The sequence below is a fragment of the Pan troglodytes genome, chromosome 3 (genome assembly GCF_028858775.2).
Source record: "Pan troglodytes isolate AG18354 chromosome 3, NHGRI_mPanTro3-v2.0_pri, whole genome shotgun sequence".
Classification (NCBI taxonomy): domain Eukaryota; kingdom Metazoa; phylum Chordata; class Mammalia; order Primates; family Hominidae; genus Pan; species Pan troglodytes.
Window position 1 is genome coordinate 59,356,420 of NC_072401.2, and position 25,407 is coordinate 59,381,826.

The following is a 25,407-nucleotide window of genomic DNA, read 5'->3' on the forward strand; positions in this document are numbered from 1 at the left end:
GCCCAGCCTTAAGCTCTACTTTAATCTGAAAGTGGAGGCAATAATATCACTAATAGGGTTGATGTGAAGATATTAGGAGAGTTTGCATGTGAAGTGCCTAAAGTATCTGGCACACAGTAAGAATTCAGGAAATATTACATATTATTAGTGTTATTTTGGCTAATAATTACTATTTATCTGGGATCTTGGGCTCTAATTTCCTAATTCTTTAATCACAAAGCATGTTGATCGGATTTGGGGAATGTTGAAGTATGTGAAGCTTTCTGAATTCCATTTCCAGAGAAAGGACATTGCAAAGACAGAGCTAACCTGGCTGGAAGTCATGAGACCCCTTTTCTTGCTGTCTACCCTAAGAATTACCCATGACCACCCTGTCAGCTCAAGCTGCCCCCTCTTCACCGCTGCCTGGTGAGCTCCTCGACTTCCAGCTGCAGACTGTTGATCTTGTCTCCAAAGTCCTGTTTGAAGAGCCGGTTGTCCAACTCAGCAGACTGGCGGCTTCGCTCAGCCTGGCGCAATCTGGATGTGAGCCACATGAACTTGTGATAAAAAACAAAAGCCATGGTGGGGAAGAAGACCAAGTTCACAACACAAAATAAAATAACCCAAGGAAGAATGCACAGAGAGACAGAGAGAGGAAAAAAACTTTGCAGGACACAGGTGAAGAAATTATGGGGGGGAAAAGATGGAGAAGAAACAAATTCTAAAGAAAAGTAAGATGAAGGTGAACCAGGCAGAGGAAAAGCTGATTTTCCATTTTTTTTATTCTAGTACTACAGTTTACAGCCATTAGATGATAAACAATAAAACATCACTTTTTAGAAAATCCATATCCAAAGCCAACCTCAAGTACACAGTAATTTAAGTTAAATCCACTTTTTAAAAAAATTTCCTAATAGGTTTGGTACTTAATTTTTCTGTTTTACACACATAACTGGAACTTGTAAACGGGCAACTACCTTCTTATATGTGGAGTTATAGTTTTTCTTGTCCTTTCCCCCAAACCACATATATTAAATCATGGGACATTATATATCAACCCTCACCTAGGCTTTGGGTTATTCTATAAGGAAAAGCCTTTGTCAGAGTTTGGCTGTCTCCTTCCTTTCCCATTCCCACAAAAGATGTGTGACTAAGTGGACAAAGAACTCAGCACTGGGCCTGTTTAAGACTCTGACCATATTCTCCAGAAGATTCTGATGGATGTTTTCTTCTAAATATCTTATAACTTTGCACCTATAGAGAAGCATGTTTTAGAAGGTAAAGCACTTGGGGCTTTATATAATAGAATTTAAACGCATGCTATGTGTAGGTTTTAGAAAGTTCAATTTCGGTATTTGATCACTCCTTCCAAATGCTCATAGAAAAGGCAACCCATCACCACAAAAGGTTGATGAAGAGAAGAATACAGTAGGAGCTTTGTTTATATAGGTGCAAATTATAAGAATTAAAATAAGTTCAAGAGCACAGGATCTTCCACTTCCATGAAGTTGGTCTAAACATATGTTCTTTGGACTTAATTTTGGTTCAAGTCCAATCTGTGCAGGGACCTATATAAGCACACATGGAATCTATCTTACACTCTTAATTCTGGTTTTGCCAAGAAAAAGATAAAGAATTTTAAGAGCTGGAAGCGAAGGGGTTATCTGTGTCCCCACCAAAGCAGCTGAAATGCTGCAAAGCATACCAGAATGAAAAAAAGAGAAAAAAAAACAGGTATTTTGTCAGGACCTTTTGAAGGAATGAAGGCTTATGTAAAGCCTGTCTCTTCAAATCAAAAATCATCTTAAAAAATCAAACTGTTTATAGGATTATTTACAATGTTAAAGCCTAGAAAGGGTTAGTCTGTGGTCACTTAGAAACAGAAGCCCTGCTAATATTGCTTGTGGATATCTACTGGGAATCTGTATTTTTGTACTAAATAATAATAAAGAATATAAGTTTATCATTTACTTCCTATTCTGAAATGTTTTTCTAATAATTCGATTATTAGCTTCCCAGAACCTTTAGCAAATCCCCATCTGAACAAAAAGTAACAGAAACTCTTAAGTAAATGTTTCCAGGTAAGAAATGACAGGCCAGGCAGAATATCATCATTCATGTCTATACCCTGTCCTTTTTACTCCAATATAAGAAAAGCAGGATATGAAAAATGGGTACTGCATCATTTTTTGTTAATAGGAGAGGAGTGTTTTTATTAGAATTGTTCTCTCTGAACTGCCTAAGTAGGAAGCAGAATTGCAGGAAAATGGCAGAGGTAGAAGATGACAAACATGAGGAGGGTTTCCCCAGGAGTCCACATTATTATGTTATCATAGGTTACCTAATTACTAACTTTATCTCTATGTATTTTAAAGAAATATAAGGATGCTGCTTTTTCTTTTTTTTTTTTTTTTTCAAAAGTCACCAAGGCAAAAAAAGTTGCAAGCAATCTTGGTTACTGAGAATAGAAGTGTAGTGAAATACTAAGTACTATCCTTGGCTTGGGGATTAAACCTATATAACAAAAGTGAAAAGGGGTCATGGTCTAAGAGACACAGAACTATTTTAGAAGAGTTCAAGTTCACATGGTAGTTACCTCTAGTTCATCACACTGCAATGGCAGAACAGGCTTGCAGATACAGACATGAACAATGCACCGAGAATCTGGTATTATCAAGGACTGGGTTGTAAAGGCATCATTAGTATATGTACAGAGCTTCAATTCCCTAGGCTTTTTTAAAGAAAGTGGTATTTTTATTTATTGGTCAACTCAGAAATAATTTCTCAAAGTTTATTCAGCTTTTAATTAGGAACTTATACCAATTTTTCTAACCCTGGGGAGAAAACAATAAGAAAAAAACCCAACCTATATTTCCAACTGGTTTTTTAAAAGTCCAACAAATTCAAAGTCAACTTTTTGGTGACATTTTATATAGAATCAGAGCTTAAATGTAGTAACTTTCAGATTTCTTCCTTTTACAATTAAGTTGTGATATCGGACTTGCGACGTGACCAACTTAAAAATGCCTAATGATGTTTTGGGATCAGTTTATTTGCTGCACTATTTAAGGTCTTTGCCTGTTTCACCAAATCCTTTTCACTAAATAAAATAAAAATGACAATGAAGTGAAAGGGGAATGAGAAAATGGATAAACAGGAAACACAAAAATAGCAAGAGAATAAGTCAGCTTAATACTCAAAGAGATAAGTCATTATTCTCTTTTTGTTTGCTTTAAATTCCAAGTCAAAACATCATTGAAAAGAAATTTGATACATTTCATTTCAAAAGCACAATTTATGAACAGTAAAATCATTTTGTTAAATCATAAACATATAACTGTTTATGAGCAAGTACCTAACCATCTTTCCTAGGTAGACTGATACATTTGTATTTGGCTATGTAAGAGGTTTCAGGCTTATTTATAAATTTGCCATTAAGTTTTGAGTTAACATTAATATGCACTGCTGTTCAGGACCCTTACTGGTTAAGAATCATCTGAATATAAGAAATCACCCATTAATCCATTCATTCATATATCTACTGAATGAATGCTTGTATATTCAAGGCACTGCGACAGATCTAATACGGGAACTTAAAAGATTCGTTAACTAATCTCAGGGAGCTTACACTCGCATCGGAGGAGACATATATAAAGAGTTAAAAGGTAAAGTAGACAGTGAGAAGTGCCATAAGCAGTACAGATAGATATGAATATGAAGCTATGGGAGTTCCCAGAAAGACAGATCATTTCTAGCTGCAAAGAGGTATCAGAGGAAACTCTGGGGAGGTGGCATTTGAGCCTAAACTTAAAAATGTATCTGAAGAATAAGGGAGTGGGAAGAATTAGGACATTTCTAATTGGTGGAACTATTAGGAAAGAAATAAATGGGAAAAATGGGAAGTACAGGGACCAGCAGTTTAGTTTTGCTCAAGTGCAAGAAGGGTGACAAACAGGTGTTAAGGGTAGAAACATCAAATGACCTTGGGTACCACGTCACATTCATCCTTGAAGACTCAGCCATTTCTCTTGGCTGCTGAGTTGCCAGAGAGAAAATGGTGGTTTCACATAAGCACAGAAAGAGAGTAGCATAGGAAGAAGATGTGCTTTGGGCAGACTGAATTGTAGATACTGGTGGAAGATAGCTGCCCAAAGGATGAAAACTCAAGACTGGTCTCCAGATGAAGGTAAGAGCTGGGAAAACACACTGGAGGTGACAGTGGAAGCTACAGAACTACCCAGGAGAAAGAAAAGGGAGATAAGAGAAAAGGGTTAAAGAAGGGAGAGAAAGATCCAGAATAGATCCTTGGAGGACACCTATCTCTCTCAGTGCCTCTATATCCCCTAGCATCCAAGTATTCAAAGACTTTAGTGATGAACAATAAAATCACAGAATTACATACATACATTTAAGAGTCCTTCCATGCTTTTAAGTATCCTTCCTCTAACACATGACTCTGACATGGATTAAGAGTTCTGATGTTCAAAACAGTCATAAAAGGCTGACCTTTCCTTTTTTTTTTTAAAGGCTAGTCAAGTGATTGACATTTCCTAAAAACATTTCAGTCATACCTTAGAAAACACACATAACATTCAACTGGCTTTTTTCTACCAGAATGTCTGATGCTAATTTGGAAGAATTTCATGTATTTTCTATTTGCCGAATGTACAGCACATTCTTTTCACTTCAGCACTGACAATCCAAAGTGTTTCATTAAAGAAACAGGACTTTTACCTTTGTTCAAGTTGTTTAATGGTAGCAGCCATCTGATTAGTCTTCTCTTCCAAGCGACTGTTTAGTTCACTTTTCTGTTTTACTCCTAAGTCTGAACTCTGTTATGGAAAATAACGATAAACAACCTGTATAACATAAATCCTAAAATACAACCACACATGCCTTTTGAATCTAATGGTAAATGGGAAAACAGAAATGTTCATATATTTCAATATCAGTTAATCCTGAAATGGAAAAAAAAGCAATTTATCTAAAGTTAGTATTGTTATACGCAGTGTTATCACAGTAATAGTTCATCAATGTATCACATCCCAGTGTAAAAGCTAATAGAATATATAACTTAGCTGGCACGGTAGACTGCAGAGTAGAAATTACCCTATAGGATAAAAAAGACCCTCATCCTCTACTATAATGTGAAAAGTGGCCATGGTTTTCTAGAACAGCAATACAGGATATCCCATGGTTGTCTGATTCTGAAAGTAGTTTACTGGCAGCTAGCATCAAAATGAGATGTGATTCTTTCCTCTTGTAATTAAAGTGTGATTCTGGAGGATAAGATGGGAGGAGGGGAGCCCCAGGATTTTAGAGAGCCAGTGAGTCTATTCCTCATATTTCCCCTACCTGCAGCTTAAAGGCAAGTTCATGCTTGAGAGCTCTGAGGTCATCCAGCTGCTGCCGAAGAGATACCAGGGCATCCTGCTTCTCACAGACATCCTTCTCCAGCATCTTCATAGCCAATTCCATCTCCTGCCTCATGCTGATCTGCATCTCCAGTTCTTTCTCAACATCCTGCCCCCAAAGGTAAGTAAATTGCTTACACTCTGTTCCTTCAACTAAGTACAAACCATAATATTTCACAGGAAAAAGTACACCAAAACTCTCAGGTCTGAATATTCTGGCAAAATAGCTTAAGCTACCATTCATTTTCAGAGACATTAACAATAATTAATTAATAATTAACAATAATTAGGATATACAATAACATTTGCCCAATAATGTACAAATCTGAAAAACCTGCTAAGCCAAAGATAGTGCTATTTAATACGTCTAAAATATATACATATTTGAGACACTTCAGTAGACATTACGACAACTGATGGTCATATCTTATTACAGAAATATACCTACAGGGTTACAGCAGTCAGCACAAAATGAAGCAGTTGCAGTCCTCCTAAATGTGAATGTTGTTGATATATTCAAGAGCCCAGGGAACCCAGAGGACTATCTGGGTCCCTGGGGTAACATCGCAATTACTGAGGATGACTAGTATGGTTACGAGGCTAACAGATTTTTTTTTTTTTTTTTTGAGACAGAGTCTCGCTCTGTCGCTCAGGCTGGAGTGCAGTGGCTCAGTCTTGGCTCACTGCAACCTCCACCTCCCGGGTTCAAGCGATTCTCCTGTCTCAGCCTCCTGAGTAGCTGGGACTACGGGTGCATGTCACCATGCCTGGCTAATTTTTTGTATGTTTAGTAGAGACAGGGTTTCACCATGTTGACCAGGCTGGTGTTGAATTCCTGACCTCGTGATCTGCCCGCCTCAGCCTCCCAAAGTGCTGGGATTACAGGTGTGAGCCACCACACTCGGCCGCTAACAGAATTTTTAGTTCACTTAACACGAAACCTCTTTTTGTTTCAACCATTATTACTGCAATGTTATGTGGGTGATCGAAGATACAAAGACCTGAGGATCTTCTGCATCTGCCTTGTGCCTTGGGCTCACCTAGGACCTCGCCTACTTTCTTAGTTTCTTTCCTTCTTAACAAACATTTGTCTTACTGTGATAAAAGGATATGAAAAATTTTAAGATTTTTATTATGTGCCACTTCACTGAGATTCTCATTTTACTTGATTAGCATTATAGAAAACGAATCATACCCCTTCTTAAAATGCTGACATATATTATTTCTGCGACCTTTCTTATGAAAAGTATTATATTTTGAGATCTCATTCACAAATACATAGAAGGCAAATGCTAACTATTTTAAGGATGTCAAAATAATATCGCTTTGTTTTCAAAAAATCTGAAATTCTGGCCGGGTGTGATGGCTCACACCTGTAATCCCAGCACTTTGGGAGTCTGAGGCAGGCGGATCACAATTACAAGGTCAGGAGTTTGAGACCAGCCTGGCCAACATGGTGAAACCCCATCTCTACTAAAATACAAAAATTAGCTGGGTGTGGTGGCAGGCGCCTGTAATTCCAGCCATTCAGGAGGCTGAGGCAGGAGAATCTCTTGAACCTGGGAGGCGGAGGTTGCAGTGAGCTGAGACTACACCACTGCACTTCAGCCTGGGTGGCAGAGCAAGACTCCATCTCAAAAAAAAAAAAACAAATAAATAAATCTAAAATTATGTTATATACTGTCAATTTGTTTTATATATATATATATATATATATATATATATATTTTTTTTTTTTTTTTTTTTTTTGAGACAGGGTCTCACTCTGTCACCCAGGCTGGAGTGCAGTGTGATCTTGGCTCACTGCAGCCTTAACCTCCTTGGGCTCAGGTGATCTCCCTCCTCAGCTTCCCAAGTAGCTGGGAATACAGGCATGTACTATCAAGCATGGTTAATTTTGTAATTTTTGTAGAGATAGGGTGTCCCTATGTTGCCCAGGCTGGGCTCAAACTCCTGAGCTCAAGCGATCCTCCCAAAGTGCTGGAATTACAGGTGTGAGCCATGGCGCTTGGCCTGTAATAATTTTTTAGTACAAGTTAAGTCACCCCTTATTTTCAGGCTCCTCCTTATTCTTAAAGACATTCTGGGGAGGTCCTTGTGTTTGTTATACTATCTAAACTCCAGGAAGAGTTAGTATGTGAATACCAGGGGTTATTAATATAATAACACTAGCACCTGGATAAAATCTAGTACAGGAATAGTATCCCTTATTATAAATTCTTTTTAAAAAAAGTATGACTGACACATAGTAATTTATGGTATAGAACATGATGTTTTGATAATATAAAAATTGTGTAATGACCAAATCAGAGAAATGAATGTATCTATCATCTTAAACATTTATCATTTGTTTGTGATGAGAACATTCAAAAGCCTCATTTTTTTCCAGCATAAAGAAAAGACAAATATTTAAGGTGATGGGTATACCAAGAACACTGATTTGGTCTTTACTACATGAGTATATTAAATTATCATATGAACCCCAGAGCTATGTACATCTATTATGCATCAATTAAAAAAAAGAAAAAAAAAACCTTTCTTCTAACTATATTAAAATGTGTATTATTGTTAACTCTAGTCACCCCACACTATGCAACAGAGGACCAGAACTTATTCCTCCTATCTAACTATAGCTTTGTACCTGTTGACCAATCTCTTACTATCTCCTGCCTCCTCTCCCTCTGGTAACCCCACCTTACTCTCTACTTTTATGAGAACAACGTTTTAGATTCCACGTATGAGTGTTATCATATGGCATTTCTCTTTCTGTGTTTGGCTTATTACACTTCACATAATGTCCTCCAGGTTCACCCATGTTGCCACAAATGACAGGATTTCATTCCTTTTTATCGCTGAATAGCATCCCATTGTGTATATATACCATGCTTTCTTTATCCATTCACGTGTTGATGAATACTTAGGTTGATTCCATATCTTGGCTACTGTGAATAGTGCTGCAATAAACATAGGAGTACAGATTCTCTCTGACATACTGATTTCGTTTCCTTTGGATATATCCCCAGTAGTGGGATTGCTGGATCTTTTGCTAGACTGATTTTTAATTAATTTATTTTTTATTTTTTGAGACGGAGTCTGGCTCTGTTGCCTAGGATGGAGTGCAGTGATACAATCTTGGCTCACTGCAGCCTCCGCTTCCCAGGTTCAAGCAATTCTCCTGGTCAGCCTCCCAAGTAGCTGGGATTACAGGTGCATGCCACCATGCCCGGCTGATTTTTTTTTTTTTTTGTATTTTTAGTAGAGACGGGGTTTCACCATGCTGGTCATGCTGGTCTCGAACTCCCGACCTTACGTGATCCATCCGCCTCAGCCTCCCAAAGTGCTGGGATTACAGGTGTGAGCCACTGTGCCTGGCCCGATTTTTAATTTTTTAAGACAACTATGTTTTCCATAGTGGCTATACTAATTTATATTTTCACCAGCAGTGTGTAAAGGTTCTCTTTCTCTACATCCTTGTCAACACTTATCCTTCAATTTTTTGATAGTTGCCATTCTGATTAGAGTGAGATGATATACTCTCTATCTATATATTGATATGTATTTTTTTTAATTTCTAAAAAAAATCTTAAGACTAATACTGGATGATAAATTTTCCATTTATATCTAAGACCAATAATAAATCAGAAATAACAGCTAAAAATAAAATAGAGTAATCCTACATTAATGATTCTTTGTAAAGAAAAGAGGAGCCACCACCTCCAAGAATCTTTGCAGGGATGAGGACTTAGGTAGGAGTGAGACGGCATAGTTTAAAAAAGTAGGTTCTGTATACTTAATATTCTTGTAATACAAACCATAAAAGCAAAAAAAATAAAGATTAACAAAATCTTATTGTTGAGAATACTCAGAAAAAGATTGAGAAAGTATGATAAGGAATGTGGGTTAAAAAGAGATGAACCATTTTATAGGATCTAGAATTTTTCAGAACACTACTGATATTCCTAATCTTGGTCTGTATGATAAAACCTCTAAGTGGGCAGTTACCTTTTAATATATTCCTGAACTATTAGAAATTAAGCAAAGTTTACCAATCGTAATTGTGTCTCTTCTTTTAAATGCTTTCTTGCTTCACTTAGTGCTTGCCCTTCTGCAGTTCTGTCTTGCTTGGGACCCTTGAAAAGATAAATAACATTGTACATATTTAAGGATTTAATCTATACAGAATTAGACACTAACACTGCTACTTAGCAAGAAAAAAAGATCATACTGAAGCAGGTATAATAATGAACAAACATAACAAAGAAATTGAAGTCTAGTACATTTTTAAAGGTTAAGCTGAATTGGGGGCTTCCTGACACTTTATTTAAAATCCTAAAATAGGTTACCAAACCAGATGGTAGAAGTTTTAAAAATCAGCCTCTAAAAATAACATAGCATTCATTTCAAAATATGAGTTGGGTTATAGGTTTTTTTTTTTCTTTTTTGAGACGGAGTCTCACTCTGTCGCCCAGGCTGGACTGCAGTGGCTCAATCTCTGCTCACTGCAACCTCCACCTCCTGGGTTCAAGCGATTCTCCTGTCTCAGCTTCCCAAGTAGCTGGGATTATAGGCGTGCGCCACTACGCCCGGCTAATTTTTGTATTTTTAGTAGAGACGGGGTTTCACCACGTTGGCCAGGCTGGTCTCGAACTCCCGACCTCAAGTGATCTGCCTCCTTGGCCTCCCAAAGTGCTGGGATTACAGGCGTGAGCCACTGCACCCAGCCCAGGGGCTATAGGTTTAAATGTTAATACATTCAATCTCCAGAGAATTCGCAACTGGTTATCTTCAACTATCCAGCAAGATCACAGATAAAAACAAGCAGGTCATAAAAAAATTATTCTGAGCAGTCATGAAGTCCATGCATTATTAAAGTCAATCACTTTACTCATGGAAAACTGCTTTTGTCCCCTCGCAGAGCCTAGTAACTCTTTAAGAACAATTTTAATAACTATGGATTTGAATTCCTAGGGAGAGTAGATTAGAAGCATGAAGATAAAAGAAAGTAGAGATCATCCTAAAGATAACACTGAGCATCAGTAAAAAGTAAGAGATGCTATTGAATACGTAAAAGACAGGAAAAAAAACCATCCACAGAAATCAGGGAATATTTAAGTGTAAGTGTCAGAAGCTCTATCAACTTCAATAGCCTCCTAAAGTGGCACTATTATAATTTAGTAGGGAATTGTCAATGTTGGTAATTATGATCCTCAGTCATCGTAAAGGGCTAAATGTATTAAATTATGTCCTTAATTAAGAAGGCTTGGAATTGTACAAAACATAAAGGTTTACAAAATTCTAATTAGACATGTATAAAAAGTTTGATACTTTAAGGAATTAAGTTATGTAGAAAATACATTTATATGGTAGCTCTTTCCCAGTGATATATAAATAAGGTGTCACTTCTTACAAAACAGTAACATGCTATAAAAGTAATAGTATGTTTAACATAACAAATTATTAAATACTGTTTGAACCATTAGTACATAAAAACAAGAAACTGAATTAGACTGTTTATTGAAGTCTCTAAACAGATGTAGGTGGCTGTGAAGCCAAGAAGCATCTTGTAGGAAAAGGCGCATAACCCTCCCACAACCTTCATCACACAATTATGCATGGAGTCTAAATAAAAAGTGTGCTTGATACAGGCCAGCTGCTTAAAATAGTCCTTTAGAGACTCCCCTTTACCACTAACAAGTTGATATGCTCTCAGTGAATATTTTATAAATCCAGTAAGATTAACCTTCCGATTGGATTCCAGTATGTAGGAACTTTCCTCTTTAACTCGTTCCATTTCTTCTTGTAAGGTAATGATCCTGTTGTTTGCAACTGCAAGCTGTGGATAAAATTTTAAAAATAATCTTTTATCTTTCTAAAATTAACATAGTATAAGATAATTCACGATCTGCTAGGATGTAATTCTCAGGCTTGGATATTCTTAGAAATCAAGGAAGCTATAACCCAATAAAAATGTTCTTATAAGAACTCAAGAGAAATATTTTTCTTTATTTTTCTGAGACAGGGCCTCACTCTATTGCCCAGCCTGGAGTGCAGTGGCATAATCTCGGGTCACTGTAACCTCTGCCTCCTGGGTTCAAGTGATTCTCACGCCTTAGCCTCCCAAGTAGCTGGGACTATAGGCATGCACCACCACGCCCAACTAATTTTTGTATTTTTAGTAGAGACAAGGTTTCACCATGTTGGCCAGGCTGGTGTTGAACTTCTGCCTTCAAGAGATCTGCCCACCTCGGCCTCCCAAAGTGCTGGGATTATAGGCATGAGCCACTGCGCCCGACCAAGAAATATTTTTAGAGCAGTCTAAATAAAAATAAAAAATATCTCCTTGGCCAGGTGCAGTGGCTCATGCCTGTAATCCCAGCACTTTAGGAGGCTGACGCAAGCGGATCACGAGGTCAGGAGATCGAGACCATCCTGGCCAACATGGTGAAACCCCATCTCTACTAAAAATATAAAAATTAGCTGGGCGTGGTGGTGTGTGCCTGTAGTCCCAGCTACTCGGGAGGCTGAGGCAGGAGAATAGCTTGAACCAGAGGTTGCAGTGACCCGAGATCAAGATCGCGCCACTGCACTCCAGCCTGGTGAGAGTGAAACTCGGTCTCAAAAAAAAAAAAAAAAAAAAAAGAAATAAAATATCACCTTATTGCTACTTTTATACGAAAAGTGTTAACTTAAGATTATCTCAAGGGTGTTCTTATAGATGTACACATATTTAGTAAGAAAAAATTATTTATTAATAATGTCTATTTCTAAAATGTTTAATAAAGGGGTCCTGTCACACCATGGAACCCATGTGACAAACGCTCTATAAGATCTTTTATAGATGATTTCTTAAAAGATGAAAGACATGAACTCCAAAGTTCTCATGCTAAAAGATCCCATTAAGCATTGAGGAGATTTTTCATTTCAACACCTAAAAAGATCAGGTAATGTTATTAGCAGTCAACTGCTACGGGGAAACATTTATATCTCTTTCTTAGAAGGAAAAAGTAAGGTGGAAACACTTTTCTTCTCTGCATCTACTAAACTCCCGGAGAATGTGAAGGTGCCTGCATGAGGCCGAGAGGAATAACCAAGCAGGCTCCTCTCAGCCAGGCTAGTCTCCTTCTCGATTATTATCTCCTCATTAGCAGTGGGTGCAGGCTCTGCTCAGTTCCTGTCCTAACATGGTAAGCACAGAGAAACTCATGCTTTCTGGGGGCAGGCCTGGAAGCCCAATTCTCTCTCAGATACTGTGGCCTAAAAATGTGCACGAAACCAATTCTGGGCAAGTAGGTCTCCTCTCTAGATTCAAGTATGCCCTCAGGCAGGTCATTCCAAAATCTTGATTTAAGAGAAACTATTGGGAAACCTGATTATGGCTGCAGATCACAGGAGGCTTTCCAATTCAGCTTTACCAATAATGAAGTAGACATTTATTTATCTATTTATTTATTTGAGACAGGGTCTCCCTCTGTTGCCCAGGTTGGAGTGTGGTGGCACAATCTTGGCTACTGCAGCCTTGGTCTCCCAGGCTCAAACAATCCTCCCTCCTCAGCATGCCGAGTAGCTGGGACTACAGGTGTGCACCACAACACCCGGCTAATTTTTTTGGTGTAGAGATGGGGTCTCACTATGTTTCCCAGCCTAATCTTGAACTCTTGGCCTCAAACGATCCTCCTGCCTTGGCTTCCAAAGGGCTGGGATTACAGGTGTGAGTCACCGTGCCCGGCCTGAAGTGGATATTTATATCTTCATCTGCTTAATTCTTCTTAGTTTGTCATTCAGATTCAAAACCCAGGAGGGGAAAAGAGGTCTGCTATCTTTTTTACTGGCCCCTTTTTTTTTTTTTTTTGGTGAGATGGGGTTTTGCTATGTTGCCCACGCTGATTTTGGAATCCTGGCCTCAAGCGATCCACCCACCTTGACGTCCCAGGTGTTGGGATTACAGGCGTGAGCCACCGTGCCTGGCCTTACTGGCTTTCTTAAACCCAAAATGGAAATGAAAAAAGGCAGAACTAATGAGCCTCATCTACTCTCTTAGAGCATATTTTCTTTAAGAAAATAAGTGCTATTGGTAAAATAAATAAGTCAATGAATAAATATTGTTAGTATTAATATGACTCTAAGGAAGACAAGTCTTATGACTGAGGGAATAAAATTAACAACTATATTTATTGAGTGCTTATGATGTGTTAGGTACTGTTCTAAGCCCTAATCATGTATTAAATCATTTCATTCACACAGCAATCTCATAAAATGTTATTATTGCTATTTCCATGTTATAGATAAATAAATCAAGGAATAGAAGCTTAAGTAATTGGCCCAGGATTAGAAGACTAGCAAGTGGCTGGGTACGGTGGCTCATGCCTGTAATCCCAGCACTTTGGGAGGCCGAGGCGGGTGGATCACCTGAGGCCGGGAGCTCAAGACCAGCCTGGCCAACCTGGTGAAACTCTGTTTCTATAAAAATACAAAAATTAGCCAGCTGTGATGGTGCATGCCTGTGGTCCCGGCTACTCGGAGGCTGAGGCAGGAGAATTGCTTGAACCGGGAGGTGGAGGTTAAAGTGAGCCAAGATGGCACCACTGCACTTCAACCTGGGCGACAAAGCAATACTCTGTCTCAAAAAACAAAAAACAAAAAACAAAACAAAACAAAACAAAACAAAAAAACAAAAAACTAGCAAGTGCCAGAGCCAGGACATGAACCCAAGTAGCCTAACTTTAGAGATCATGCTTAATTGCTATGCTGTACTGCTTCAACATAGTAGCAGCAGAATAACAGTAAAAAATCTGTGCTGAACATTCCAAAAGCCTATGTGATAAGATTCTAAGGACCCTAAGCATAAAGTTTTAAGATATATAAAATTTAAAAATTTTTGTCCAAAAGTGAAGGTCACAGAGTTGAGTAATAAAAAAGGTATTTTAAAACTATAATAATGAAAATGTTCATTCTAAAGAAAAACTGATTAAAAGCATCTTCCTGACTAGTGCTTTAATTTGATTTTATTTAAACTAAATTCATCCCATGGGGTGTAAGGGCATCATTACAATTAGAAATAAAGAAGGTGGGCCAGGTGCAGTGGCTATGCCTATTATTCTAGCACTTTGGAAGGCCGAGGCAGGCGGGTCACTTGAGCTCAGCAGTTCAGGACCAGCATGGGCAACATGGCAAGACCCCCTCTCTACTAAAAATAGCCAGGTGTGGTGGTGTGTGCCTGTGATCCCAGCTACTTGGGAGGCTGAGGGTGGGAGATCACTTGAGCCCGGGGGGCGGGGGTTACAGTAAGCCCTTGTGTCACTGCATTCCAGCCTGGACAACAGAATGATACCCTATCTCAAAAAAAAAAAAAAAAAAGAAAAAGAAATAAGGAAGGTAAACTCTTTGCCATCTGGACAATGTTATTTAGTATTTTTCATAAAATCATCTAATGCTATTTAAAGAAAAAATATCTGTAGCTAAGGCTTGGCAAGTTAAGGAAAAAAATATTTTTATTAGAAGTAAAACACGAGGTTATTTTTCTGTTCTTATTTTAGGGACTTTTCTAAGAGTTTTCATATTCTTATCTGATCTTCAGAGTTAATTGTGAGGCCGAAAAGGAAGTGTATTGTAAACACTCTCATTTTCCAGTGACGGAACTCAGCCTCTTGGAGGTCAAGTGGCTGACTTACTCAGGAGCACATGAGTTACATAAGCATGATTTGTAGGCAGGGATTACTGATCTTCTGACCAGTACTCTTCACCTTATCTATGTAACTGTCCCAGGAAGAAAACAAGGACATAGGCGGTGGGGAGTTTGCCAATCTGGAACATAAATCAATGCCTGGCACATATAAATATTTGTCTAGCTCTTGCACATAAACTGTGTGAAACGCTTACTGAATGAATAAATGATGAATATGCTATATGCTAAACATTTAATCTGGGCTAGCCCAGACAAAACATGCACACGAAAGAAACCAAGATACTCCATCAACCAGGCAACATGCCCCTACACAGTCTAATTGGGTAAATGAGATCCTGCAATAAGCCAACTGGGCCATTCTAGTCAGAATAAGGAGTTATGGGCCACGCGAGGTGGCTCACGCCTGTAATCCCAGCACTTTGGGAGGCTGAGGCGGGTGGATCACCTGAGGTCAGGAGTTCAAGACCAGCCTGACTAACATGGAGAAACCCCGTCTCTACTAAAAAAATACAAAATTAGCCGGGGTGGTGGTGTATGCCTGTAATCCCAGCTACTCGGGAGGCTGAGGCAGGAGCATCGCTTGAACTTGGGAGACGGAGGTTGCAGTGAGCCAAGATCGCGCCACTGCACTCCAGCCTGGGCAACAAAAGCGAAACTCCATCTCAAAAAAAAAAAAAAAAAAAAAAAAGAATAAGAAGTTATGTACTACAGTCAATATTATTTGAAAAGTCAAGTTCTTTCTTTCTGAGGTTACATTAAAATTATTGGTTCTACTAATGCATATTAAATTCTGTAAGTCAATCAAAGAATTTCCAAAACTTACCTCCTCTGTCAGTTTAGTGTTGGATTTTTCTAATGCATCTACTTTTGCCTGAAGGTTGTTTACAGTAGCACTATAATATAGAGAAGAAAAAAAATGTCACTTTTGAAAAACAGACAATACTCTGTACCTTCCTTTTTAAACCCTTCACACTTATCCTTCAGTTCATTGTCTAATGTTCATAATTTTTTATTTTATTATTATTATTTTTAGACGGAGTCTCGTTGTGTCGCTGAGACTGGAGTGCAGTGGTGCGATTCTCGGCTCACTGCAACCTCTGCCTCCTGGGTTCAAGTGATTCTCTTGCCTCAGTCTCCCAAGTAGCTGGAGACTACAGACGTGCACCACCAAATCCAGCTAATTTTTGTATTTTTTGGTGGAGATGGGGTTGCACCATGTTGCCCAGGCAGGTCTCAAACTGTTGACCTCAAGTGACCCACCTGCCTCGGCCTCCCAGAGTGCTGGGATTACAGGCATGAGCCACTGCGCCAGGCCTTAATGCTCACAAATCTTGACTTCTAGGCTTACAAAAGGCTATTATCTTTGGCATTTGAGTTTTAATTCAGTAAGTATTTATTCAATGAAATAAAAGAGTTCATTCCCTACAGAATAAACTTTGTTTATCTACATATGATAATAACAGTCTATATGAATTAAATACTTACATGCACCAAACCCTCTTCTAAATTACGTTATTTGCGTTATTGCATTTATTCCTTTCAACAACCCTTTATGTTAGGTATTCTCATTTACAGATAAAGAAACTAAGGCATAGAAAGAGTAAATAATAGTGCCATTGTTTATATTTCATTGTTAACTGTAACCATATCTTTGCTTGGCTAACATCTCCATAGTTCATTAAAGTCATTATATTAGTTCTTGGTCCCCAGAGAAAATGTACTTAAATTGTTTTGAATTTGCTAGGTGGAACCAAGACTACTTAAAATTTTACTGACAGTAGTATAATCATATTATAAGTTTTACTTAAATTAAAAATGTCTATTTTTCATAAGAGAACTAGAAACAAGATAATTAATGAATATATTAATTATTCTTCAAAATTATTCAGTAGTCTTAACATAACAAGAACATCAAAGTACTTGAGAATACCAATAGCTTTTGGATAGCTCTTCTCAGGAGAGAGGAAACTGTTTTATGTTCTGGAAAATTCTGAAAATACAGTAGTCCTCTCTTATCTATAGTTTTGTTTTCTGTGGTTTCAGTTACCTGCACTCAACTGTGGTTCAAAAATAGGTAAGAATAGTACAATAAGATACTGTTCTCCCTCTAGGACTTCCTTGGGCAAAGCTGGGCATGTATTTTTTTCTTACATGTAAATAAGGATTTTGATAGACTCATGTATAAACGTATTTGTTTAAATCCCACATAAGATGTCCAAATCTGATTTGTGCTCTCTATGACACAAACAATAGAGGGAAGTATGAGTATGTTTAAAAAACACACATAAATAAGGATTATCCAGTAAGGATTTTTACTTCTCCTAAGATAAAAAAATAAACTGTGAACATATATACAACACTGAATTGTCGTAAGGACAGTGGCCCTTAGAAAATCTTTTGGAAATAATGATTTCTCAATGCACAAAATCTTGAAACTGGTATTTCTAATGCTTTCTTTCTCTAATTTTTGTTTTGTTTTGTTTTGTTTTGTTTTGAGACGGAGTCTCGCTCGGTTGCCCATGCTGGAGTGCAGTGGCACGATCTCGGCTTACTGTAAGCTCTGCCTCCCGGGTTCACGCCGTTCTCCTGCCTCAGCCTCCCGAGCAGCTGGGACTACAGGCGCCTGGTACCACGCCCGGCTAACTTTTTTTTGTATTTTTAGTAGAGACGGGGTTTCACCGTGTTAGCCAGGATGGTCTCCATATCCTGACCTTGTGATCCGCCTGCCTCGGCCTCCCAAAGTGCTGGGATTACAGGCGTGAGCCACTGCTCCCGGCCTCTTTAATTTTTAATTAAACTTTAATGTTTTATTCACTGTGCTCAGATATAGAATAGCCATAGTCATTTAAGGACAATAAGAAATATAAATACAGAAAACTGAAGGGGGAAAAAAACCTGAGAAAACTAGGAAGAAGAAGTTCAACGAAAACGAAATAAAAGGATGTGTTGATTTTGAGGGAGACACTACATTCATATTACTTTTATTATAGTCTATTGTTAAAGTTGTTTTATTTTATTATTGTTGCTAATCTCCTACCTTGCCTAATTTATAAATTAAACTTTATCATAGGTACATATGTATAGGAAAAAACATAGCATATATAGGGTTTGGTACTATCTGTGGTTTCAGATATCCTTTGGGGGTCTTAGAATGTATCCCCTCCACATAAGGGGGAACTACTGTACTTTGTGAATACTTGGTGAATTAACTGTAATAATGGCAAAGAAATTCAATTTATATATTAAATTAATGCTATTAATTCAATGTATAAATGAGAAATGCAGGAAAACAAAGCATGTATCTTTTTTTTGTTTGTTTGTTTAAGACAGGGTCTCGCTCTGTAACCCAGGGTGGGGTGTAATGGCAAGACCAGGGTTCACTGCAGCCTCAGCTTCCCAGGCTCAAGTGATCCTCCTCCTGTCTCAGCCCCACAAGTAGCTGGGACTACAGGCACATGCCCGGCTAGTTTTGAGTTTTTTAATAGAGACAAGGTCTTGCTATGTTACCCTAGCTCATCTTGAACTCCTGAGCTAAAGCAATCCTCCCGCCTTGGCCTCCCAAAGTGTTGGGACTACAGGCTTTGGCCCAGCACACCTGGATGATATGATTAATTTAAAGGTACTAATGTAATGAGCGGTTTACCCAAGATCAGTTCTGAAATATGCAGCTATCTCTACTAAACTGAAAAAGCTACCAATTTCAACTGTATATGTCACATATTTTAAAATTCTTAACTGAATGTATTTACGTATTTATCTATTTAATCACTAGAGTTATAATTACATACGTAATATTATATACTATGTTATTATATATTATATATAACATTATATACTGCCTTTCACTAAAGGTCACCAAAACTGTTAAATGCCATTTATTTATCTAGTGCCTAACTCAGTGCCTGGCAAGCAGGAATTCTACATATATTTGTTGAACACTGTCTGAATTTATCCTCACTGCGCATCATCTTACTCTTCCCTTCTCCTTCAACAATTCCCCAGTAAAGTAATATATTTATTCATTATTTACTTCAAATGTCTGTTCAGTTCTTCTACATAGTTCTTCTGGTCCAGAATTGCAGTAATCTGACCGTCTCTGGGGGAAGGGGAAGAAAATAGAAATAAAATAAATAACATAAGAAATACCAAGATCCCAACCCCACCCCACCCCATCTTTTCATAAAACATGAGAAAAAAATTGTGGCACAGATACACCGAACCATAAGACAGATTTGATGTAAAACCCTCTTGACATAGCAACAAGAAAGAGTCAGGAGTTTAAAAATGACAAAACCCCTCACTAATAAAGCTCTTGTTATAGCTTACAAACCTCAGTATTAATAATTTAGGTCACAGGTATGATGTTGCAATCTATTAGACGCATTTAAAGGATAAAAATTTTCTTGTTAATAGGTTTTTCAGCTTCACTAGTAGTATTTATAGTAACAACTTTCCAATTGTCATAGGACTTGAATTAAGCTCACTCTGATGTAATATAGCTGTTCTCAAGGGCTAAATATTTGTCTGTAAGTGCTATTTAACATTTAAAGTGAATGGTTAAAAAGGCTTTCACGAAGATTGAATGTTTATTTTATATATATATATATATATATATATATATTTTTTTTTTTTTTTTTTTTGAGGCGGAGTCCCGCTTTGTCACCCAGGCCGGAGTGCAATGGTGTGATTTCGGCTCACTGCAACCTCCACCTCCCGGGTTCAAGCAATTCTCCGGCCTCAGCCTCCCAAGTAGCTGGGATTACAGGCACCCGCCATAATGCCTGGCTATTTTTTTTTTTTTTTTTGTATTATTGTAGAGATGGGGTTTCACCATGTTGGCCAGGCTGGTCTCAAACTCCTGACCTCAGGTCATCTGCCTGCCTCGGCCTCCCAAAGTGCTGGGATTACAAGCATGAGCCACCATGCCCGGCCCAAATGTTTATTATTACATGAAAAATTAAACTGTGGATAAAGAAGGTTCACGACTACAACAAACTAATCTATAGTAGACAAAAGATAAACAGCCAGATTTTTCAGCTGTAAGATAAAATTAAGGCCCCAAACCTATACAATTACTAAAAGAACAGTGAGATAATCTTAGCTCAATGTCAAAAATTAAAAATCAGACTAATTATGCTTTCAATGGCTAAATTTATAAAAAGAATAGATGTGCTTCTGATCTCTAATTACTAAGTACCATAATGAATATTTTAAAAGTGTTTAACACAATTTTAGATTTACAAGAAGAGGTATAAACGCAGCACAGAGTTCCCATGTACCTTCAATCAGTTTCCCCTAATGTCAATATTTTACATAACCTCACAGTGCATATTTCATATTGCCAATTTTAAGCAAACTGAGAATGCGACTCCTCTGGTCAAAATGACCATGTTTTTAAACCCTACTATAAGACATGGAGAATTGGAATCCTTTAGAAAATTTGTATTTTCTTTGCCCCTGAACCACATAGCAGGAAAATCATTAAAGAAACAAACAAAAAAATCCTTTTAGGGTTTAGAGGTAGGCGTAATAGTCAGATATTTTGGCAAGACTTTATTAAAGCTATATGATCAGAAATTCTTTCAGCACGTCTGTTAAAACAGTATTGTTGTAAACTTTAAGTACTACCAAAGGAAAAAAAATGCTACATCAGGAGAAAAGAAATCTAATTTTCTTTGTACGTACCCTTCAGTACCTTTACTGCTGTTCCCGTCCTTGAGATACATTGAAAAATCTATAACTCCAACCTACAGAGAGAATTTTCAGGTTTTAATATAAAATTAGATATTCTTTACAAGGCATAACACAATGTCTCCTTCTAGGCACTCAAAACAGTAATACAGTCATGACACTTACTAGAAATTTACGATTAAAAATGTACTGTTTTACTTTCAGTTTAATCAAGAATTAACAAGAGTTGGAAGTAAAGAATCAAGATTATGTCAATAAGACTAGAAGACTAGATCACAACTAACACAGTCAACAGAATACTTAATATAAATAAGGTCTAAAGTTTCTTTCTCTTTTGCTTATTTCGGGTATTCTGCTACTGAATCCCTGTTCATTTTTAGAAATAACTTTTTAAAAATTAGCACATTTCCCCTGTAGAAGTTTCAGAAAATACAGCTAAAAAAAAGGGGAAGTAATATTAAACACTCATAATCCCAACCACTGAAGATGACCATTGCTAACATTTTGGTGTCTATTCCTCCAAACTTTCATTGATGTACACGTCTTCATTTTTCAAGATTGCCATTTTATTATTTAGCTTATTTCTTTTTAAAAATCCACACCAAAGGCCGGGCGCAGTGGCTCATGCCTATAATCCCAGCACTTTGGGAGGCCGAAGCGGGTGGATCACCTGAGGTCAGGAGTTCGAGACCAGACTGACCAACATGGAGAAACCCTGTCTCTACTAAAAATACAAAAATTAGCTGGGTGTGGTGGCACATGCCTGTAATCCCAGCTACTTGGGAGGCTGAGGCAGGAGAATCGCTTGAATCCAGGAGGTGGAGGTTGCGGTAAGCCAGGATCTCACCATTGCACTCCAGCCTGGGCAACAAGAGCAAAACTCCGTCTCAAAAAAAATAAAAATAAAAAAATAAAAAAAAAATCCACACCAAAAAATCTTACTTCCCTTCCTATTTTACCAGAATAAAACATAACAGAAGTTTGTCATAGTATTTCATACAGAAAGGGTGAGAAGTAATTAAAGTGAAAACATTATTTATTGGGCAATTAATGTGTACTAGGCCCTGTTCTAACTGCATTACATCAAGAAATCTGAAACAACAAGAAACTAAGTAATTATAAAATATATTCAGCTAGAAAATGAGGAAGCCAGAATCCAAACCTAGGCAGTTAGCTTCAGAGCCTTTACTCTTAACTACCGTGCTTTAATGGCCTTTAGTACAGTTCGCTCTCATTCTCAGCAAGTCCTAGAATCCAAGGACGCAGACGGCTGACTGTAAGGGCTTGAGCATTGTGAGTGTTGGTATTCATGGAGGTGCTGGAAATAATCTCCTTTGGACACTGAAGGACAACTGTACAGTTGATTCTTGAACAACACGACTTTGAATTGTGCGAGTCCACCTATATACTATATATATACACAATATAAAATATATATTTATATTTATATTATATTATTTTATTTCTGAGACAAAGTCTCACTCTGTCATCCAGGCAGAAAAAAAAAGGTTTTCCTCCATCTCTGCCACTCCTGAGACAGCAAGACCAACCGCCTCCTCTTCCTCCTCCTCCTCATCAACCTGGTTAGTGTGAAGACCTTTATGATGATCTGGTTCCTTTATGATAATCCATTCATTTAAATGAATAGTAAATATATTTTCTCATCTTTATAATTTTCCTATAACATTTTCTTGTCTCTAGCTTACTTTATTGTAAGAATACAGCATGTGAAATATACAATAGGCCAGGCGCCATGGCTCATGCCTGTAATCCCAGCACTTTGGGAGGCCGAGGCAGGAGGATCACTTGAGCTCAGGAGTTCAAGACCAGCTTAGGCAACATAGCGAAACTCTGTCTCCACAAAACAAAAAAATTAGCTGGGTGTGGTGGCATGTTCCTATAGTCCCAGCTACTCTGAAGGCTGAAGTGGGAGGATCAATTAAGCCTGGGAGGCAGAGGTTGCACTGAGCTGAGTTCACTCCACGGCACTCCGGCCTGGATGACAGTGAGACTTTGTCTCAAAAATAAAATAAAATAAATATAAATATAACTATTTATAATATACAAAATACGTGTTAATTGACTGTTTATGTTACTAGTAAGGCCTCTGGTTAATCGTATGCTATTAGTACTTAACGTTTTTAAGGAATGAAAAGTTTTAGGTGAATTTTCTATGTGGGATGTTTCTACCATGTGGAATGCCTTACTCTGTTGTTCAAGAGTCAACTGCATATATTTTAGTATACACACACATGCACACACACACATACCTCATTTTATTGCACTTTGCTTCACAGATATTGCATTTTTTACAAATTGAAGGTTTGTGGCAACCCTGCGTCATGCAAGTATATTAGTGCCATTTTTCCAACAGCATGTGCTCACTTCATGTCTCGGTTTCACATTTTGGTAACTCTCACAGTACTTTAAACTTTTTCTTTATTATTACATCTGCTATGATAACCTGTAATCAGTGATCTTTGATGTTACTATCAAAATTATTTTGGGGCTCCATGAACTACGCCCATATAAGATGGCAAGCAATCCATAAATGTGTATGTTCTCACTGCTCTACTTACTGGCCGTTCCCCCATCTCTCTCCCTTCTCCTTGGCCTCCCTATTCCCTAAGACACAACAATACTGAAATTAGGCCAATTAATAACCCTGCAATGGCCACTAAGTGTTCAAGTGAAAGGAAGAATTGCACATTTCTTATTTTAAAACAAAAGCCAGAAAAAATTAAGCTCAGTGAAGAAGGCATGTCAAAAGAGAAGACAGGCCAAAAGGTAGGCTTTTTGGGCCAAACAGCCAGGTTGTGAAAGCAAAGGAGAAGTGCTTGAAGGGAATTAAGTGCTACTCATGAACAAATGAATGACAAGAAAGCAAAACAGCCTTATTGCTGACAGGAATAAAGTTTGAGTGGTCGGTATAGAAGATCAAACCAGCCACAACATTCCCTTAAGCCAACACCTAATTCAGAGCAAGGCCCTAATGCTCTTGAATTCTATGGAGATTGAGAGGTAAAAAAGCTGCAGAGGAAAAGCCTGAAGTTAGCAGCCACTGGTTTATGAGGTTTAAGGAAAGTGTCTCCATAACATAAAAGTACAAGTTGAAGCAGCAAGCACTGATGTAAATAATAGAAGCTGTAGCAAGTTATCCAGAAGATCTAATTAAGATAATTGATGAAGGTGGATACACTCAACAACAGATTTTCACTGTAGTCAAAACAGCCTTCTATTAGACAATGCCATCTAGGACTTTCATAGCTATAGATGAGAAGTCAATGCCTGGCTTCAAAGCTGCAAAGGACAGACTGACTCTCTTGTTAGAGGCTAATGCAGCTGGTGACTCTAAGTTGAAGCCAGTGCTCATTTACCATTCTGAAAATCCTAGGGCCCTTAAGAATGATGCTAAATCTACTCTGCCTATGCTTTATAAATGGAATAGTGGGCTGGGCATGGTGGTTCATGCCTGTAATCCCAGCACTTTGGGAAGCCAAGGCAGGCAGATCACTTGAGGCCATGAGTTTGAGATCAGCCTGGGCAATATGGCAAAACCCCATCTCTACTATAAATAAAAAAATTAGCTAGGTGTGGTGGTGCATGCCTGTAGTCCAGCTACTCAGGAGGATGAGGCATGAGGATTGCTTGAGCCCAGGAGGCGGAGGTTGCAGTGAGCTGAGATGGTGCCACTGCATTCCAGCCTGGGAGACACATTAAGACTCTGTCTCTAAAAAACAAAAAACAAAAACAAAAACAAAACAAAAATAAAGGGTACAGCAAAGACAGCACATCTGTTTACAGCATGGTTTACTGGAGTATTATATAAACTTAGTTGATAAAGCAGCAGCAAGATTTGAGAGGACTGACTCCAGTTTTGAAAGAAATTCTACTGTGGGTAAAATGCTGTCAAACAGCGTGGTATGCTACAGAGAAATCTTTTGTAAAGGAAGCCAATTAATGTGGTAAACTTCATTGTTGTCTTATTTTAAGAAATTGCCACAGCCACCTCAACTTTCAGCAACTAACAAGATCAGTCAGCAGCCATTAACACTGAGGTAAGACCCTCTACCAGCAAAAAGATTACAACTCACTGAAGGCTCAGGTGATTGTTAGCATTTTTTTAGCAATAAAGTATTTTTAAGTTAAGGTATGTACATTATTTTTTACACTTACACTATCACATACTTAATAGACTACAGTATAATGCAAACAAACTTTTTATTTAAAAAAATTTTTTTAGAGTTTTATTTTGAGACAGGGTCTCACTGTCACCCAGGCTGGAATGCACAATCATGGCTAACTATAGCCTCGACTTCCCAAGCTCAAGTGATCCTCCTGCCTCAGCCTCCCAAGTAGCTACACAACCAGCTAATTTTTTATTTTTTGTAGAGACGGGGTCTCACTATGTTGCCCAGGCTTGTCTCAAACTTCTGAGTTCAAGTGATACTCCCGCCCCAAAGTGCAGGGATTACAGGTGTGAACAATCGCACCTGGCCTAGTATAAACAAACTTTTACATGTACTGGGAAACCAAAAAATGCATGTGACTTGCTTTATTATGATATTTGCTTTATTGTTGTGATCTGAAACCAAACCTGCAATATCTCTGGGTATACCTGTGTTTGTGTGTGTATGT

General features: G+C 38.0%; 1 protein-coding gene across 28 annotated transcripts in view; it reads right to left on the bottom strand.

The window, feature by feature from the left end:
- Nucleotides 1–25,407, bottom strand: part of RUFY3 (RUN and FYVE domain containing 3) — a 103,913-nt gene that overhangs the window by 14,264 nt on the left and 64,242 nt on the right. For 20 of the 28 annotated variants that reach the window (XR_010156579.1, XR_010156576.1, XR_010156578.1 and 17 more), the window contains 8 exons: nt 20,764–20,825; nt 19,109–19,174; nt 15,902–15,971; nt 11,137–11,229; nt 9,443–9,526; nt 5,338–5,505; nt 4,717–4,814; nt 400–519 (listed from right to left, as the gene is read on the bottom strand). Coding sequence is in view for 19 of the 28 variants with exons in the window: in XM_009447769.5 (XP_009446044.1) it covers nt 400–519; nt 4,717–4,814; nt 5,338–5,505; nt 9,443–9,526; nt 11,137–11,229; nt 15,902–15,971; nt 19,109–19,174; nt 20,764–20,825 (761 nt within the window). In the remaining 9 variants the exon portion in view is untranslated. Of the gene's footprint in view, nt 1–287; nt 540–746; nt 3,083–4,716; nt 4,815–5,337; nt 5,506–9,442; nt 9,527–11,136; nt 11,230–15,901; nt 15,972–19,108; nt 19,175–20,763; nt 20,826–25,407 lie in introns of those variants that run through there. The other 8 variants (XR_010156582.1, XR_008547524.2, XR_010156581.1 and 5 more) reach the window with 4 other exon arrangements.